Raw genomic sequence first — 17,922 nt, 5'->3', positions numbered from 1 at the left:
ATGAGAAATGAGAACCAACCATTCGAAGTCACTTAGCTACGATATAATGCAATCGCAACTACACAGGACACTGTTCTGGCAACGAGTTACACTTGCAACAGGTGCCGTTTATGGTCAAATACAACACCACAACCCGCAGGCTTGTCTAGCACCTGCATTTATGTTCAAGCACGCATGCCTCGTGGTGCTTCCATATTTTTGTCCACACCCTGTACACGTAGTTTATAAACATAAATTAATCTGCTGATGGCAATGTATTTAGGAATACAACAGCCCAAAGTCGTATGTATACACATTAAATAAAACAGCCAACCTCACTCAAACTTATATTACTCTTACTTATAGCACAACTAGTGTGATCAGTTGTTTTCAAGATGGAAGACAACTACTTATTTATTAGCTTTGTTAGACCAGAGTGGAATCATTCACGTGTATCTTCCGTTATATTTTGTGAAGATGTTCAACAGTTATACGAGTATGACACTTGCTTACGGTAGTTAAGTGTAAGAAAAGAAATTTAAAAAAAGGTGAACCCACCGGTACACTGTACAACATTTGGATTGAAGCGTTAGTTATTGCACATCAGGATCACGAACGCTTCATTCGATCGCTGGTTACACTTTTATGAACGCTGTCTCGGGACTTGTATTACCGACTCTTTTTTGCTAACAATGTTTATTTGTACATTTACTCCTTAGCTCGAATACCCTTTACTTCACATTACACATCATTTAAATATCATACCTAAATATCACCGTGAAATTGATGTATACCTTCATTTACATTCATACGCCATAAGGCACCTCATGGTGTGTGGCGAAGGATGCTGTGCGTACCACCATTTCCCTGCTTCCCAGATCCAAACGCGACAGTGCGGGAAAACAACAACAAATTTCCTTGATTTTGCCGTCCAGTTCATTTCGCGAGATGTATGTACGAGGACATGGTAAGTTCCTTGACCCTTTTTGCAGCTGTTTTCCTCTCAGTCTTAATAATAAGCTTCTACTCAGTGCACAGCGACATTGCAGCGTATTCCATAGGAGTTGAGTGAGCATCACCGTGATACTGTCACTCTTTCTAAACGAATGCATGAGGAAACGTGCTGCTCTTCTTTGGTTTTGCTTTATCTTAGCTGTTAATCCTACCTGCCAAGGTTTCCAGTGTCGAGAAGTACTTGAGAATTCATTGAATGAGGGTTTTGTGATTGCCTCTTTTGTGAGCAAATCATATGTACATAAAATGCTTCTCGTTGAGCCGAGATTGTTGTCTCTCCGAGCTAAAACTAGTTTCATATAAGGATTTCACTTTGCCGTCCCAAACGCACACTCTTGAATATTATCGGTAGTGACTGATTCTAGTAACTGATTGCCACTCGTGTAACCAGACAATAAATAGTTCTTATTTTCTCATGTTTATTAGCAGACGTTTACGTTTATTTCTATTAAAGATCAGTTATCCAGTACTCGTCTGCCACGTCAGCGTTCTTCATTAACAGATACGAAATGTACGTGATTAATCACAAATAGTAAAATGGTTTACTACGAGTACTTTGCAGAGTTACTTAGTTTGATACTAGGTGGAAGGCTATGGTTTACATTGTGATATGGATGTGTTTCACATGCCTGAGCGTTACGTCTACCCAAAGCCTCGTGAAGTATGTAAGACAGATTGTAAAGGTATACTAACAGAAAAAGTGAAATATTTAACATGGAAATATTCTTCTAAGCTGTGGCTAACCATTTATTCGTGATATACTTTCTTCCGAAAGTGCTAGTTCAGCAAGGTGTGTGGGAGGTACGCTTTGAAGTTAGGAAAGCAGCAGAGAGCTACATCCCGCATTGAATTTGTGACTAATGTAATATTTGTGAGAAAAGAAAGGCAAATGCACTATTTTAATCTGCCACCAAGCTTTATAGCCTTGTGAAGTAGGTAACACAAGTCGAATGCGCTGCATATGGATTGTGCTGAACCTTCACAAATTACTCGCTTAAAGTGGTTTAGGATACTCACAGTATACCCAAATACAGGTACTCAGACTACCCATCCGAATACGGGAACATTGCGTTAATCATGGCCCATATCATTTGGTTTCAATGCATATTCCTTTCACATCAAGTCCCACATGAACGCAATGACTTTGGCGTGATGTTTTGTACAGCTAGAGCTTTCACTGCTATCATGAATAGCCCATATCGTGAGGTAACAGTTTGCTGTCAATGACACACTACATACGTGTTTTCTAGTGATCCCGCCACATATGTCCCTAAGACATCACTACAGTGGCGGCCATAGAGTCCAGATACCTCTTCACACTCTACAATTCTATTGACTTATGTATCTGTGCTTCAATTTTAGTGTAATTTTCATTGGATTAAGGAACCTTCGGCATCGTCGCAGGGGAGGAAATTATTTTCAGGAATATTGTTCTGTCGTCAGAGGATATACGGTACTCAAGTGCATTGAAACATTTAGAAACACTCCTATTGATTTATATACAACAGAATTTTTCTCGTTTTTTTATATGTAACATTAGCAAGAGCCTCTGTCCACAGATGACAAGTGACATATTCTTTGTGGAACCAGCGGACTCAGCCGTGCGGATCATCGCCAACCATTCCGACGCTGGACCCCTGTATTACTACCAGTTTGACTATCGGGGGCCAGAATTAGGGAACTCAACATATGGTAAGTAATTGAAATTTGTGTTCTTAATGGTCGATATCGGTCAGAAAGCTGTGAGAAACTACATTGCCTGTCATTAAAATTGCAACATCTGGAAGGATACCAAAGAATATGATTTTACTTTTGTGCAAGTACATTATTGGAGGAAAAATACACGATTAAATTTGTAAGACATTTAGACGTATATAAAGTGACACAGAAGTTTCAGCCCTGGCCGAAACAATGGCCCAAACCCGGATGGGCATCAAGTCCAGCTGATCTTTAATTACAGAGACGGGTATGATGTGCCACGCTGCTCCAGACCTATGCCAGACTTCATCGATCGCATTGGCTGGTGAGCGGTGCTGTTCTGCTCTCTCGGCAAGCAGATGTTTTCAGTTGGTGGGGTATCTGAAGAACATTCTGTCTGGAGCATACTCCAACACGGTCTGTCCGAGATAAGTCACGACAACACGGGCAACGCGAAGCATTATGCTATCTTATTGAGAGATGACGTCACAGAGCCCTCGGAGATAGCGCACACTGGCCTTAATATGCCATGAATTTAACCATTTCTGTCCAAATTACGATCTATGCAATCCAGAGGTGACCTTGTTGTGTACCGAGTGGCACCCTATTCCCACAAGCCAGATTCTAGGTATGTATGCTGTGACGAATGTAATCTGACAACGATCGTTCTTCTCGGTGCCTCCACATATGGATAAGTTCATCGTGATACTGTACGCAGGACCGGCATTCGTCTGAAAAGACGACGTCGTACTGCTTCTGTGTCCATTGCTCAAGTTCGGTGCTCCGCTGCTGGCGCGGCTCTGTCTACTGCCGAGGCAAGAGATAGGGTGAAGTAAAGCCTGTGGCGCAGGCCTGTGACCGGGATATCGGGCTGACTGCAGGCAGAGTGCAGCACTTCTATCCGACGCGGCACTAGAAGGGGGAGGGGTGAGGCCACCTTTCGCCCCGGAGAGATCACCTGTATTCGTTTTGACAGTAGGGTGAGTGGAACTGGGGCCGTCCTGAAGTGACTATAACGAGAAAATATCTCCCTCCCCCCACCCCCCTCCCACCCAGGATTGAACCCGTGATCTCCAAGGCTGGAGTCTAGTGCTCCACGTGCTACATCACGAAAGCCACTACTGTGCCAAGAGTAGTCGCTCCAATTGTCTCCATTCAGACAGCCCGAGCTTTCAGTGTCCATGTGGCTACGTTTATTCTTCAAAATAAGCCCATTTCCTGACTCAAGTTTCGTGACGGTCCTATACGATCATGTACGGGAGAGCGGGACAATAGTGTCTGTCCCTCTGGAGGTCGCCGCATGGCACCGCCAGGCGCTATTTGCATGGCGCCATCGAGATCCTGCATGGCGTTGCGTACAAACCTTCAGAATCCACAGACTGCACATGCGCATGGCAGTCGCGTGATGCCGACCAAAGGGAGAAACTGTATCAAACAACAAAAGACAGTCCCGATGGGTCACAATGCTGTGTTGATAGAGTTTCCCCTTCTGACACGAGACATACCGTGATTTCATCACAAACAAACGACAGTCAAATGCTGTTTCAGAATTAAACACGCGTTTAGTAATCTTCCATTATGTGCTGGATGTAGAATGAATACCTATTTTTTGCAGTCGCAATAAATGCAAATCATTTTCGTATCCAATAATGTAGTAAACTTCATGCCATTTTGATATTTATTGCACACTGCCTTCACGGTGCTACATTTTTAGCGACCAGTACTGCACAAGCCACATGGGCGACGTCGTCCAGTACTCTACACAGAGAGCTTCGAGAGTGCGCTGTGTACAGGAAGCGATCAGCCGTGTGCAAACCATAAAACGTTACTCACAGAAGGGTGCACGTGATATATACACCTTCATCAACGACAGCGGTCTTTCCTTTTAGATGCGCTGGTTATTTCATGACTATCTTTCCCTGCTCGGATGAACGTAGAGCAGATGTATAGCTGCAGCTATCTTCTTTCGTCCGAAGGGGATTGAGGTAGTCGTCTTTCTCTCCTGTGAACCATAAAAGAAACACGCCTTATATATAGGGCGACTGCGCGATAATGGTACAAACTTTCAGGGATGATGGAGAAGGGTAATTGTATAAATTCGAGGTAATGGTATCTGGTCCGGACACGACCCAGTGGAAACTAACAATGTTAAGTTACTTCTGACAGTGGAATATATGTGCCGGTATCGTTGTTGTAACGGTTGTAGGATAGACTACTTTCAGAGATGACAGTATGGGCGAAAACAACAACAAAAATATCCAGAAAATTTGAACTGTAAAATTCATACCTTAAGAGCTATGAGTAGTTGATCAGTACAAGAGATGTGTTCCACAGTAGAGAAGATGAACGAGTGCTCGTAGCTCTTGGCGTATGCTTTTAGAGCCCATATTTACCACAGATTTTTTCTAGTTTTGGTATATACTACCATCTCTGAAAGTTGCCTACCTTACAGTCGTAGGCACAGGTATTCCACTGTCAAAGGTATCGCAACGATTTCCGCTTATAACTTTCGACTCCGTCGTTTTCGGACCAGGATCCCTTACTGCAAATAGATACATTCATCCATTTCCAGCATCCGTAAATGTTTGAAACCTCATCTCGAAATCCCCCTGAATATTTCGAGGAGCTACGATACCATATTAACTTTGAAAAAATGCACCTCTTAATATCAGTACCGCCTTCCGCCTTCATTAGTTGGTTTAAGCACACCTCACGTATCTTATCCTTGTAGAAAAATTTAGCGAGTAATCTCTTGCAAGTGCTTGATGATGTCACCATTTTTCTACAGCAAAGGAAATCTGTGTATGCAGATCTGGTGACATCGATTCTAAGTAAATGGAATATTACAATCTAATAGATGGTGTAGATATATCTGTGTATAGGGTGAACTACAACTCCACCGACAAAATTTTATTTTGGTAGAAGGGACGCGTGGCCTCCGATAACTCGATACAGAGTAATTACATTTCGCGTGATTTCTTACCCCGTTTATCTCTGCATTGGCAGTGCACTGAAAATACCTGCCCAACAGTACAAATGTCGACGTAACGCGGTATGCTGCGACAACGCAAATACCGTTTTTACTCTTTGTCCTCAAGCTTGTATTCAGCGCTGCTCCAGCAATGTTAGTTGTACCTCAACAGTAACACACAGCAGTATGGATAAGTTTGCAGGAGGGCTGGGTGATACGCACCTCGTGTGTAGGTTCACTAATCGTATAATGCGTTTTAGACAGGTACGTGCAGAGTAAAACTGTGAGGGACGGGAAAAACCTACCGTGGTTCAACAACAAAGTTAGGAAACTACTGCGAAAGCAAAGAGAGCTTCACTGCAAATTTAAACGCAGCCAAAACTTCTCAGACAAACAGAAGATAAACGATGTCAAAGTTGGCGTAAGGAGGGCTATGCGTGAAGCGTTCAGTGAATTCAAAAGTAAAATTCTATGTTCCGACTTGACAGAAAATCCTAGGAAGTTCTGGTCTTACGTTAAATCAGTAAGTGGCTCGAAACAGCATATCCAGACACTCCTGGATTATGATGGCATTGAAACAGTGGATGACACGCGTAAAGCTGAAATACTAAACACCTTTTTCCAAAGCTATTTCACAGAGGAAGACCGCACTGCAGTTCCTTCTCTAAATCCTCGCACGAACCAAAAAATGGCTGACATCGAAATGAGTGTCCAAGGAATACAAAAGCAACTGAAATCACTCAACAGAGGAAAGTCCACTGGACCTGACGGGATACCAATTCGACTCTACATAGAGTACGCGAAAAAACTTGCCCCCTTTCTAACAGTCGTGTACCGCAAGTCTCTAGAGGAACGGAAGGTTCCAAATGATTGGAAAAGAGCTCAGGTACTTCCAGTTTTCAAGAAGGGTCGTCGAGCAGATGCGCAAAACCGTAGACCTATATCTCTGACATCGATCTGTTGTACAATTTTAGAACACGGTTTTTGTTTCGCGTTTCATGTCATTTTTGGAAACCCAGAATCTACTCTGTAGGAATCAACATGGATTCCGGAAACAGCGATCGTGTGAGACCCAACTCGTTTTATATGTTCATGAGACCCAGAAAATATTAGATACAGGCTCCCAGGTAGATGCCATTTTCCTTGACTTCCGGAAGGCATTCGATACTGTTCCGCACTGTCGCCTGATAAAGAAAGAGTAAGAGTCTACGGAATATCAGACTAGCTGTGTGGCTGGATTGAAGAGTTTTTAGCAAACTGAACATAGCATGTTGTTCTCAATGAAGAGACGTCTACAGACGTTAAAGTAACCTCTGGCGTGCCACAGGGGAGTGTTATGGGACCATTGCTTTTCAATATATATATACTAGCTAGTAGATAGTGTCGGAAGTTCGATGTGGCTTTTCCCGGATGATGCTGTAGTATACAGAGAGGTTGCAGCATTAGAAAATTGCAGTGAAATGCAGGAAGAACTGCAGCGGATAGGCACTTGGTGCAGGGAGTGGCAACTGACCCTTAACACAGACAACTGTAATGTATTGGAGATACATAGAAAGGAGGACCCATTATTGTATGATTATATGACAGCGGAACAAACACTGCTAGCAGTTACTTCTGTAAAATATCTGGGAGTATGCGTACGGAACGATTTGAAGTGGAATGATCATATAAAATTAATTGTTGGTAAGTTGGGTGCCAGGTTGAGATTCATTGGGAGAGTCCTTAGAAAATGTAGTCCATCAACAAAGGAGGTGGCTTAGAAAACACTCGTTCGACCTATACTTGAGTATTGCTCATCAGTGTGAGATCCGTACCAGGTCGGGTTGACAGAGGAGATAGAGAACATCCAAAGAAGAGCGGCACGTTGCGTCACAGGGTTACTTGGTAAGCGTGATAGCGTTACGGAGATGTTTAGCAAACTCAAGTGGCAGACTCTGCAAGAGATGCGCTCTGCATTGCGATGTAGCTTGCTGTCCAGGTTTCGAGAGAGTGTGTTTCTGGATGATGTATTCAGTATATTGCTTCCCCCTACTTATACCTCCCGAGGAGATCACGAATGTAAAATTCGAGAGATTTGAGCGCGCACGGAGGCTTTCCGACAGTCGTTCTTCCCGCGGACCATACGCGACTGGAACAGGAATGGAAGGTAATGACAGTGTCACGTAAAGTGCCTTTCGCCACACACCGTTGGGTGGCTTGCGGAGTATAAATGTAGATGTAGATGTAACTGCAGTGGAAGAGCAGCATGACGACGCTATGACGAACTGTTGCTACAGCGACGGCAACCATAAGGAGCACTAGGGGCTTTTGCGTTAGTCTAAGCTTTGGTTTTCCTGTTTTGTTGATTGCATATTACATGTTTCTTTCCTGTTGTAAAGGTATTTTCACAGAAAGAAAGGTAACTGGGGTAAAAAACCGAAAAATAATTACATTATTTCGCTGTAATGAGCCAATGAAAAACGATCCACAGGTTTGTTAGAATACACAGAAAATAGCCCTGAACAAGCACCGAAATATCGTTGGAGATCTGATTTACCCTGTACAGACAGAGTTACAACACGGAGAAAGAGATTGTGACGTAAACGAAAGTTCGCACGCCTGTTTCTACATCTGAGAGATGATGTCTATTCATATTTCGCGGCAGTAGCGCCACTATGAGGATGCAAATCAGGTTACATTTAGAGACACATTGTAATGGTCGTGAACGCTAATTACGTTTGAGACTGGATGTGGTGAGCTTATTTTAGCCGTGAACACCTTTACGGCGACAAAGATGCCATTATCAACACCTCACTGACTTTGAACGAAATCTTGTAATAGGCCTTCGAGATGTCAAATGTTCTTTCTGCCATTCTTCTAAAAGACTTGGCAGGAATGTAGCCACTGTACATGACTGCTGCCAGCGGTTGTTATGAAGATGTAAGTTCGCAAGATTGGTTCAAATGGCTCTCAGCACTATGGGACTTAACATCTGAGGTCATCAGTCCCCTAGAAATTAGAACTACTTAAACCTAACTAACCTAAGGCAGGATTCGAACCTGCGACCGTAGCGGTCGTGCGGTTCCAGGCTGTAGCGCCTAGAACCGCTCGGCCACTCCGGCTGGGAGTTCGCTAGAGGACCAGGTTCCGGACAGTCACGTGGCACTACCGTGAGGGAAGACCAAAGTGTTTGACGTATGGCCTTGGTTCATCGTATTGCATCTGCAGCAGCAAACTGAGAAATATTTGGCACCAAAGTGACACAATGATCTGCTACAAATCGATTAATTCAAGGCCAGCTTCGAGCCGGATGCCCTGTAGCATGTTTTCCACTGACCTCAAACCACAGCCATTTTTGGCCTCAGTGGTGTCAAGTGAGAGCTCTTTAGAGGGCAGGGAAGAGGACTGTTGTGTTTCCTGACGAAAGCTCGTTCTGCCCCGGTGCCTTATGCTGGTTAGGAGGAAGCCAGGTGAGGGCCCGAACCAACCTGTCTGCGTGCTAGACGCAATGAACCTACGCCTGGAGTTATGGTCTGGGGTTCAATTTTGTATGACAGCAGGAGCACTCTCGTGGTTATCCCACGCACTCTGACTGCAAATTTGTGCCTCTTGTAATTCGACTTGTTGTGCTTCCATTCATTAGTAGCATTCCAGAGGATGTTGTCCAACAGGATAAAGCTCGCCCACATACCGCTGTTGTAATATGCTCAACAGAGTGTCAACATATCTCCTTGGCCTGATCTATCACCAGATCTGTCTCTACCGCAGCACATGTGGGACGTCATCGGATGACAACTCCATCGCCATCCACAAACATTAACCGCCCCTTTATGGACCGGCCAAGGGCAACAAGCATACAATTCATTCCTACAATGTGACGTCCGGCACTTGTACAACACGATGCCTGCACGGTTGCGTGCTTTCATTCGACATTCTGGCAGTTTCACCGGTTATTAATTTACCAGTATTTCACGTTTGCAATAGCGTATCTCGCGCTTACATTAACCTATGATCCTGTATTTTTAATCACTTAAGTATGTTACCTAGACAAATTTCATTATTCTATTTTTTTTTTTTTTTTTTTTTTGGGGGGGGGGGGGGGGGGATTAGCGATTTATTTCCGTCACGAGGCACAACAACTTGTACAACTGCAGTCTATTTTCCTCACAGTTAAGTTTCGGTTTAGCTTTGTACCTAAGAATAGATATATTTTGACTTAGTGGGAATTTGTAATATTTAATCGTCCATAAAATGTAATTCGGTTGCTTATGATATAGCAACGTCCGTGCATCGTAGTCTGCAGGCATTCTGAAAAACTAATTTAAGACAAAGTATTCATTTATTTTAGACAGTAGACGCTTTTTACTGTAAAATCTTGATGACATATTGAGCTTATAAACTACTTCTTCCTCCGAAGGAACGCCGCATGCTTCTGACGCACAGTTGCTCTGGTTGCGCCCCGATGAGTCCCCACCAGATGCGAACACAACATTTGGACTCTTGAGGAGCAATTTGGTCAGACTCTGGAGCAACTTCATCAAGTATGGGTACGTATAAGTGTTACTCACCTCTAGCTTCATAGATTATTACATTTGTATGCTCACGTTTGTAATGTTCTGACACAACGAATGATACATGTGCATGAACTAAACACCACGTATAGTATGATTCTACACAAATAACTACTATTAAAAAACAGTACATGATCTTTATGAGATGGCTTGAATTCCCTACGCGCTGTGAAACCTCTTAATGTCGTATCATGAGCTATTGCAGCCTCTGGGTACGCCAGAGATGGAAAGGATCATGGAAATTCATGGGAGAGAAACAGCACCGAGATCAGACAACGTACACATTATAGTACGTTACAACGCCTGTCGTCATTAGGAAAGCAAATATACTCAACATTAAATGAAACAACAAGTTTACTGTTACCAGTCACTGTTTATTTCTCTCCACGATGCGTTTCAAAGGTTTAAACCTCCATCATCAAGTGGATTTACATTTGTAGTATGACATTTGTGTGTGTGTTTTGTTACGATTATTTGAAGGAACTTGTGGGAGTGTCTAGTGAAGAAACAAAACACTATTTCAGAACATGGTTTTAGATTTCTTTTGACAAAAAAATTAACATATATCTAACGGTAGAAACAAATTAAGTAAAATATACCTCCAGTTGTCAGACGTTCCTTTCACTGTTGCAACACACCACATGTATAGTCATATTTTGTAAACGCATATGGCGTCTGGAAACTATTAGGTGCAAGGATCGAATAGCAGAAGAGAAAACATTGTCACTGAGTACAAAGAATATACATCGTAACAACATGATTATAGAATAAATTTTAAAGGATCTTGGAGATGTTTGTTTTGAGGTGTCGAATACATGTGTTGGAATAAATATTTCACGTAGTATATAAATCAGATTTCGACAGGCTAATATAGCTTAAACTTCAAACTCCTGTATACAATCAGGTGACACGTTACAAATTTTAAGCTAATAAGTACGTTGGCTACAGTGGTAAAATTATGCACAAATAACAATTTTGGTTGGGATCCACAGATAGATATGAAAGGCTGGAGGCAGAGGGAGAGGAAGAAGAAAGAGAAAGTGAGAGGGAGAGAAGGGCGGAAGGAGTGATTGTATGAGAGCAAACTTTACAAAGCAGCGGGTCTTAAGATTATATCTGTTACATGCATTAACTGCCTAAAGGTTGGGGTAATACATTGGTTAATGCTTTAAAATACGCAGCTGGATATACAATTTCTGCCAGTTGCTGATGTACATACAGTTTCAAACAAAAAGAAAATAACATATTCCATACAATCCCCTATCTATGTAACACTTCATGTCAGATTGCCAATGTCTTCAAACGAAAAGGCATAAGAGTATCCTTTACCACAGACAACAAAATTGGACTGAAGTTACCCCACAACATCAGCACACGAAACCAACTTCATCACACAGGTGTATACAAAATTGAATGTTTGGACAGTGACTGCTTCTATATAGGCCAAACAGGCAGATAATTTGAGATTAGATTGAAAGAACACATGGCACCACTAAAAAACAAATAATACCACACATCAGCAATAGCCGCCTTCCTGCATGAAGCAAAACACCATGTTTACAACGCAAGTAACAGCATCCTACACATCCAGCCACAAGGCAAAAAACTAGACATCCTTGAATCACTCCAAATATACAAACACCAAACAAAATAAACTGAATCCATCTTAAATAACAAAAATGACTATGTTTACAATACTATCATCTCTGCTTTCAGCAGCTTCCTGCGTTATTAAAATTGCAGTGCACACACACACACACACACACACACACACACACACACACACACACACACACACACACATCTTAGTATATACCATAAATATTTTGTCACGTTATCATGATTCCACCTTCTCTTTCCCTACTACAACTTTCTCTTCCTCTCCCTCTTCCTCCAGCCTTTCATATCTATCTGTGAATCCCAACCGAAATTGTTATTTGTGCATATTTTTACCACTGTAGCCAACATAATTATTCTACTTAAAATTTGTAACATGTCACCCGATTGCATAAAGGAGTTTGAAGTTTAAGCTATAATAACTTGTCAAAATCGAATTTATATACCACGTGAAATATTTATTCCAACGCATGTATTCGTCACCTTAAAACTAACGTCTCCAAAATCCTTTTAAATTTTGTTCTATAAAAATGTTGTTACAATGTATATTCTTTGTACGTTGTGATAATTTTTTCTCTTCTGATATACGATCCTTGCACCTAATAGTTACAGACGCCATATTCGTTTATAAAATGTGACGGTATACATGTAGTGTGTTACGACAGTGAAAGGAACGTCTGACCACTGGAGGTACTACATTTTACTCAATTTATTTCTACCGCTAGATATACGTTAATTTTTTTGTCAAAAGAAATCCAAAACCGTGTTCTGAAATAATGTTTTGTTTCTCCACTGGACAGTGCCATAAGTTCCTTCAAATAATCGTAACAGAACACACACACAAATGTCATACTACAAATGTAAATCCACCTGATGATGGAGGTTTAAACCTTTGAAACGCGTCGCGGAGAGAAATAAAGTGACTGGTAACAGTAATCTTGTTGTTTCATTTTATATAAATAACAGTCACGGTAAAGCCTAACCTAAAATGGTCGCATTTAAAGATACTCAACATTCTCAACAGAGAATAGCGTCACGTTACTAACATCTCACAACTAAGGATATCGAGAATGGTGCCTATCAAGACATCCCACAAACCATTACTTTAATTAATGTCATATACACTAACAAACCTACTCTCTTGATCTCACAAAATACATGAGCGAATTATAAAAATTAGCCTGAAACCAAATATCTGTAGAAGAGCAATCTGTTTCAGATGTGATATGGGCACAGGAAACTTTATTTCAACTTACAGTCGAGAAATATACATCGATGTTGCAGCAGGCAGAACTACTTAATGGCAGTGTATTCAGATGTCATGAGCGTCTATGATGTGTGTATGACCGTACTAAAAAGTAAATTCACGATCCAATGACATTAATGGCACCACCGCCTGTGTTTGATGCCTACGTCAAATAACCACTGCATGTCGACATGTAGCAGCACTAGTAGTGGAGGATATATACGGGTAAAGCGTGTCGGGGGTACGTGGATAACAATCCAATCGTTGTCGTAATGAGGAAACGGAGCGATTTATCTGACGTCCAAAAGCGTGTGGTCATTCGCATTCGGGCCAAGGGTGGAAGCATTTCCGAAACGGCTAAGTTTTTAAATTGTTTCCATTCCGCCGTAGTTAAAGTATACCGTGCACGGTAAAATGGCGTTATCCAAAACCGGCGCCGAGGCAACTGTGGGGTACCATTGGCCATAGATGTCAGGGGTGCATGATGGTTGCGGAGATGTGTACAGGCGAATAGATGTGCAACAAACAGTCCAGATGGGGCAAGTGGCTACCAGCAATGTCTCCTCAACGACCGTTTAGTGGACGTAGCTGCAGCAAGCATCTGGTGCATGCACCTATGCTGACTACTGTTCGTAGGTGACGAAGGGTGGAATTAACACGCCAGTATCGCAACTGGACTTTCACTGAGTGCGAACTCGTGGCCTTTTCAGATGAATCACGTTTTACACTCCAATAGACAGATAGCCTTTGGGGTAAATGGTCCTGCAACAGTAGTCGCAAAGGGCCATGCCAGAGGTGGGAGCGTTATGGTCTGGGGAATGTTTTCATCACACTCGCTGGGTGATATCGTCATTCTAGAAGGCACAATGGATTAACACAAGTCCACCCTTAAAAGCAATTTGTTTCTCCTCGGTACAATGACTTCTTCCAGTAGGACAATGCAACGTGTCATACAGCTCAGTGTACGTGCGTGGTCCGAAGAGCACCAGGTTGAGTTTCAGTACTGCCCTGTCCACCATACTCTCGGGATTTAAACCCAATCCAGAATTTGTGGAACCAACTCGATCGAGCTCTACACGTAATGGGTCTTCAACTGTGAAACCTAGTGCAGCTGGCCCTCTTACTGGAGTCGGCACGGCTCCATATCCTTGTCGCTAGCTTCCAGAACGTCACTGACTCTCTTGCTACATGCCTGCGCTACAAAAGGTGGTTATTCAGGCTTTTGATAGGTGGTCGCATTAAAGTGACTGGTCCGTGTAGTTATACATGGAGTTCTTGACAGGGTTTCTCCCTATCTACCAACCTCCTGTCTAATTGACAGTTATAAATCAAGAGAGGTACAAAACCTATAGAGCTAGGGTCTCCATTGTCTCCCCTATTGTTCAACGTGTGTACAAGTGACTTACAGAGAATGTCGTTGCATAACTGCTACCTTGTTCAGTTTATGGCTGAGAGACAGCATCTAAGTATGTCTAAAAAGGTACCTGATCGGTACGTGAATAACGTTCAGACAATGCTGGAGCAAAACGCGCTGGAAATATCAGTGTCCAAACGAAAGTAAACTCTCGCTATAACCTTGTAATATTTCTGTTATAAAACTAATTGTTGTTTTGTTGTTGTCTTCAGTCCTGAGACTGGTTTGATGCAGCTCTCCATGCTACTCTGTCCTGTGCAAGCTTCTTCATCTCCCAGTACTTACTGCAACCTACATCCTTCTAAATCTGCTTAGTTTATTCATCTCTTGGTCTCCCTCTACGATTTTTCCCTTCCACGCTGCCCTCCAACGCTAAATTTGTGATCCCTTGATGCCTCAGAACATGTCCTGCCAACCGTTCCCTTCTTCTTATCAAGTTGTGCCACAGACTTCTCTTCTAACCAATTCTATTCAATACCTCCTCACTAGTTATGTGGTCTACCCACCTAATCTTCAGAATTCTTCTGTAGCACCACATTTCGAAAGCTTCTATTCTCTTTTTGTCTAAACTATTTATTGTCCACGTTTCACTTCCATACATGGCTACACTCCATACAAAAACTTTCAGAAACGACTTCCTCACATTTAAATCTATACTCGATGTTAACAAATTTCTCTTCTTCAGAAACGCTTTCCTTGCCATTGCCAGTCTACATTGTATATCCTCTCTACTTCGACCATCCTCAGTTATTTTGCTCCCCAAATAGCAAAATTCCTTTACTACTTTAAGTGTCTCATTTCCTAATCTAATTCCCTCAGCATCACCCGACTTAATACGATTACATTCCAATATCCTCGTTTTGCTTTTGTTGATGTTCATCTTATATCCTCCTTTCAAGACAATGTCCATTCCGTTCAACTGCTCTTCCAAGTCCTTTGCTGTCTCTGACAATTACAATGTCATCAGCGAACCTCAACGTTTTTATTTCTTCTCCATGGACTTTAAAACCTACTCCGAAATTTTCTTTTGTTTCCTTTACTGCTCGCTCAATATACAGATTGAATAACATCGGGGACAGACTACAACCCTGTCTCACTCCCTTCCCAACCACTGCTTCCCTTTCATGCCCCTCGACTCTTATAACTGATATCTGGTTTCTGTACAAATTGTAAAGAGCCTTTCGCTTCCTGTATTTTACCCCTGCCACCTTTAGAATTTGAAAGAGAGTATTCCAGTCAACATTGTCAAAAGCTTTCTCTAAGTCTACAAATGCTAGAAATGTAGGTTTGCCTTTCCTTAATCTATTTTCTAAGATACGTCGTAGGGTCCTCGCCGAGGACGGCTTCTACCAGTTTTTCCATTCGTCTGTACAGAATTCGCGTTAGTATTTTGCAGCTGTGACTTATTAAACTGATAGTTCGGTAATTTTCACATCTGTCAACACCTGCTTTCTTTGGGATGGGAATTATTATATTCTTCTTGAAGTCTGAGGATATTTCACCTGTCTCATACATCTTGCTCACCAGATGGTAGAGTTTTGTCAGGACTGGCTCTCCCAAGGCCGTCAGTAGTTCCAATGGAATGTTGTCCACTCCCGGGGGCCTTGTTTCGGCTCAAGTCTTTCGACTCAAGTCTTTCAGTGCTCTGTCAAACTCTTCACGCAGTATCATATCTCCCATTTCATCTTCATCTACATCCTCTTCCATTTCCATAATATTGTCCTCAGGTACATCGTCCTTATATAGACCCTCTACATACTCTTTCCACCTTTCTGCTTTCCCTAGTGAGATAAGGCTCTACATCCTTACATTTGTCCTCTAGTAATCCCTGCTTAGCCATTTTGCACTTCCTGCCGATCTCATTTTTGAGACGTTTGTATTCCTTTTTGCCTGCTTTATTTACCGCGTTTTTATATTTTCTCCTTTCATCAATTAAATTCAATATTTCTTCTGTTACCAAACGATTTCAACTACTCCTCGTCTTTTTACCTACTTGATCCTCTGCTGCCTTCACTACTTCATTCCTCAGAGCTACCCATTCTTCTTCTACTGTATTTCTTTCCCCCATTCCTGTCAATTGTTCCCTTATGCTCTCCCTGAAACTCTGTACAACCTCTGGTTTAGTCAGTTTATCCAGGTCCCATCTCCTTAAATTCCCACCTTTTTGCAGTTTCTTCAGTTTTAATCTACAGTTCATAACCAATAGATTGTGGTCAGAGTCCACATCTGCCCCTGTAAATGTCTTACAATTTAAAACCTGCTTCCTGAATCTCTGTCTTATCATTATATAATCTATCTGATACCTTCTAGTGTCTCCAGGATTCTTCCATGTATACAACCTTCTTTTATGATTCTTGAACCAAGTGTTAGCTATGATTAAGTTATGCTCTGTGCAAAATTTTACCAGACGGCTTCCTCTTTCATTTCTCTCCCCCAATCCATATTCACCCACTATGTTTCCTTCTCTCCCTTTTCCTACTCTCGAATTCCAGTCACCCATGACTATTAAATTTTCGTCTCCCTTCACTACCTGAATAATTTCTTTTATCTCATCATACATTTCATCAATTTCTTCATCATCTGCAGAGCTAGTTGGCATATAAACTTGTACTACTGTAGTAGGCATGGGCTTCGTGTCTATCTTGGCCACAATAATGCGTTCACTATGCTGTTGGTAGTAGCTTACCCGCACTCCTATTTTTTTATTCATTACTAAACCTACTCCTGCATTACCCCTATTTGATTTTGTATTTATAACCTTGTATTCACCTGACCAAAAGTCTTGTTCTTCCTGCCAACGAACTTCACTAATTCCCACTATATCTAACTTCAACCCATCCATTTCCCTTTTTAAATTTTCTAACCTTCCTGTCCGATTAAGGGATCTGGCATTCCACGCTCCGATCCGTAGAATGCCAGTTTTCTTTCTCCTGATAACAACATCCTCCTGAGTAGTTCCCGCCCAGAGATCCGAATGGGGGACTATTTTACCTCCGGAATATTTTACCCAAGAGGACGCCATCATCATTTAACCATACAGTAAAGCTGCATGCCCTTGGGAAAAATTACGGCTGTAGTTTCCCCTTGCTTTCAGCCGTTCGCAGTACCAGCACAGCAAGGCCGTTTTGGTTAGTGTTGCAAGGCCAGATCAGTCAAATAATGTAATGGCTGCTGCCCCTCTTCAGGAACCACACGTTTGTCTGGCCTCTCAACAGATACCCCTCCGTTGTGGTTGCACCTACGGTACGGCCACCTGTATCGCTGAGCCAAGCAAGCCTCCCCACCAACGGCAAGGTCCATGGTTCATGGGGGTAGAATAAAACTAATTAAAGACATAAAATTAATGATCACATAGATCATTAACTAATTAAAGACATAAAATTAATGATCACATAGATTATTAACTGAAATGCGCAGCATGGGTTTATGCAGT

At 42.1% G+C, this 17,922-nt stretch overlaps 1 protein-coding gene across 1 annotated transcript in view; it reads left to right on the top strand.

Annotated features, from left to right (window-relative positions):
* LOC124596419 (venom carboxylesterase-6-like) overlaps nt 1-17,922 on the top strand; it is a 107,649-nt gene that overhangs the window by 82,296 nt on the left and 7,431 nt on the right. The window contains exons 8-9 of the mRNA XM_047135550.1: nt 2,553-2,685; nt 10,059-10,188. Of these exons, the coding sequence (XP_046991506.1) occupies nt 2,553-2,685; nt 10,059-10,188 (263 nt within the window). The remainder of the gene's footprint in view (nt 1-2,552; nt 2,686-10,058; nt 10,189-17,922) is intronic.

Source organism: Schistocerca americana, chromosome 2 (genome assembly GCF_021461395.2).
Source record: "Schistocerca americana isolate TAMUIC-IGC-003095 chromosome 2, iqSchAmer2.1, whole genome shotgun sequence".
Classification (NCBI taxonomy): domain Eukaryota; kingdom Metazoa; phylum Arthropoda; class Insecta; order Orthoptera; family Acrididae; genus Schistocerca; species Schistocerca americana.
Note: the sequence above shows the minus strand (reverse complement) of the source record. Positions and strands in the feature narration are given on the sequence as shown.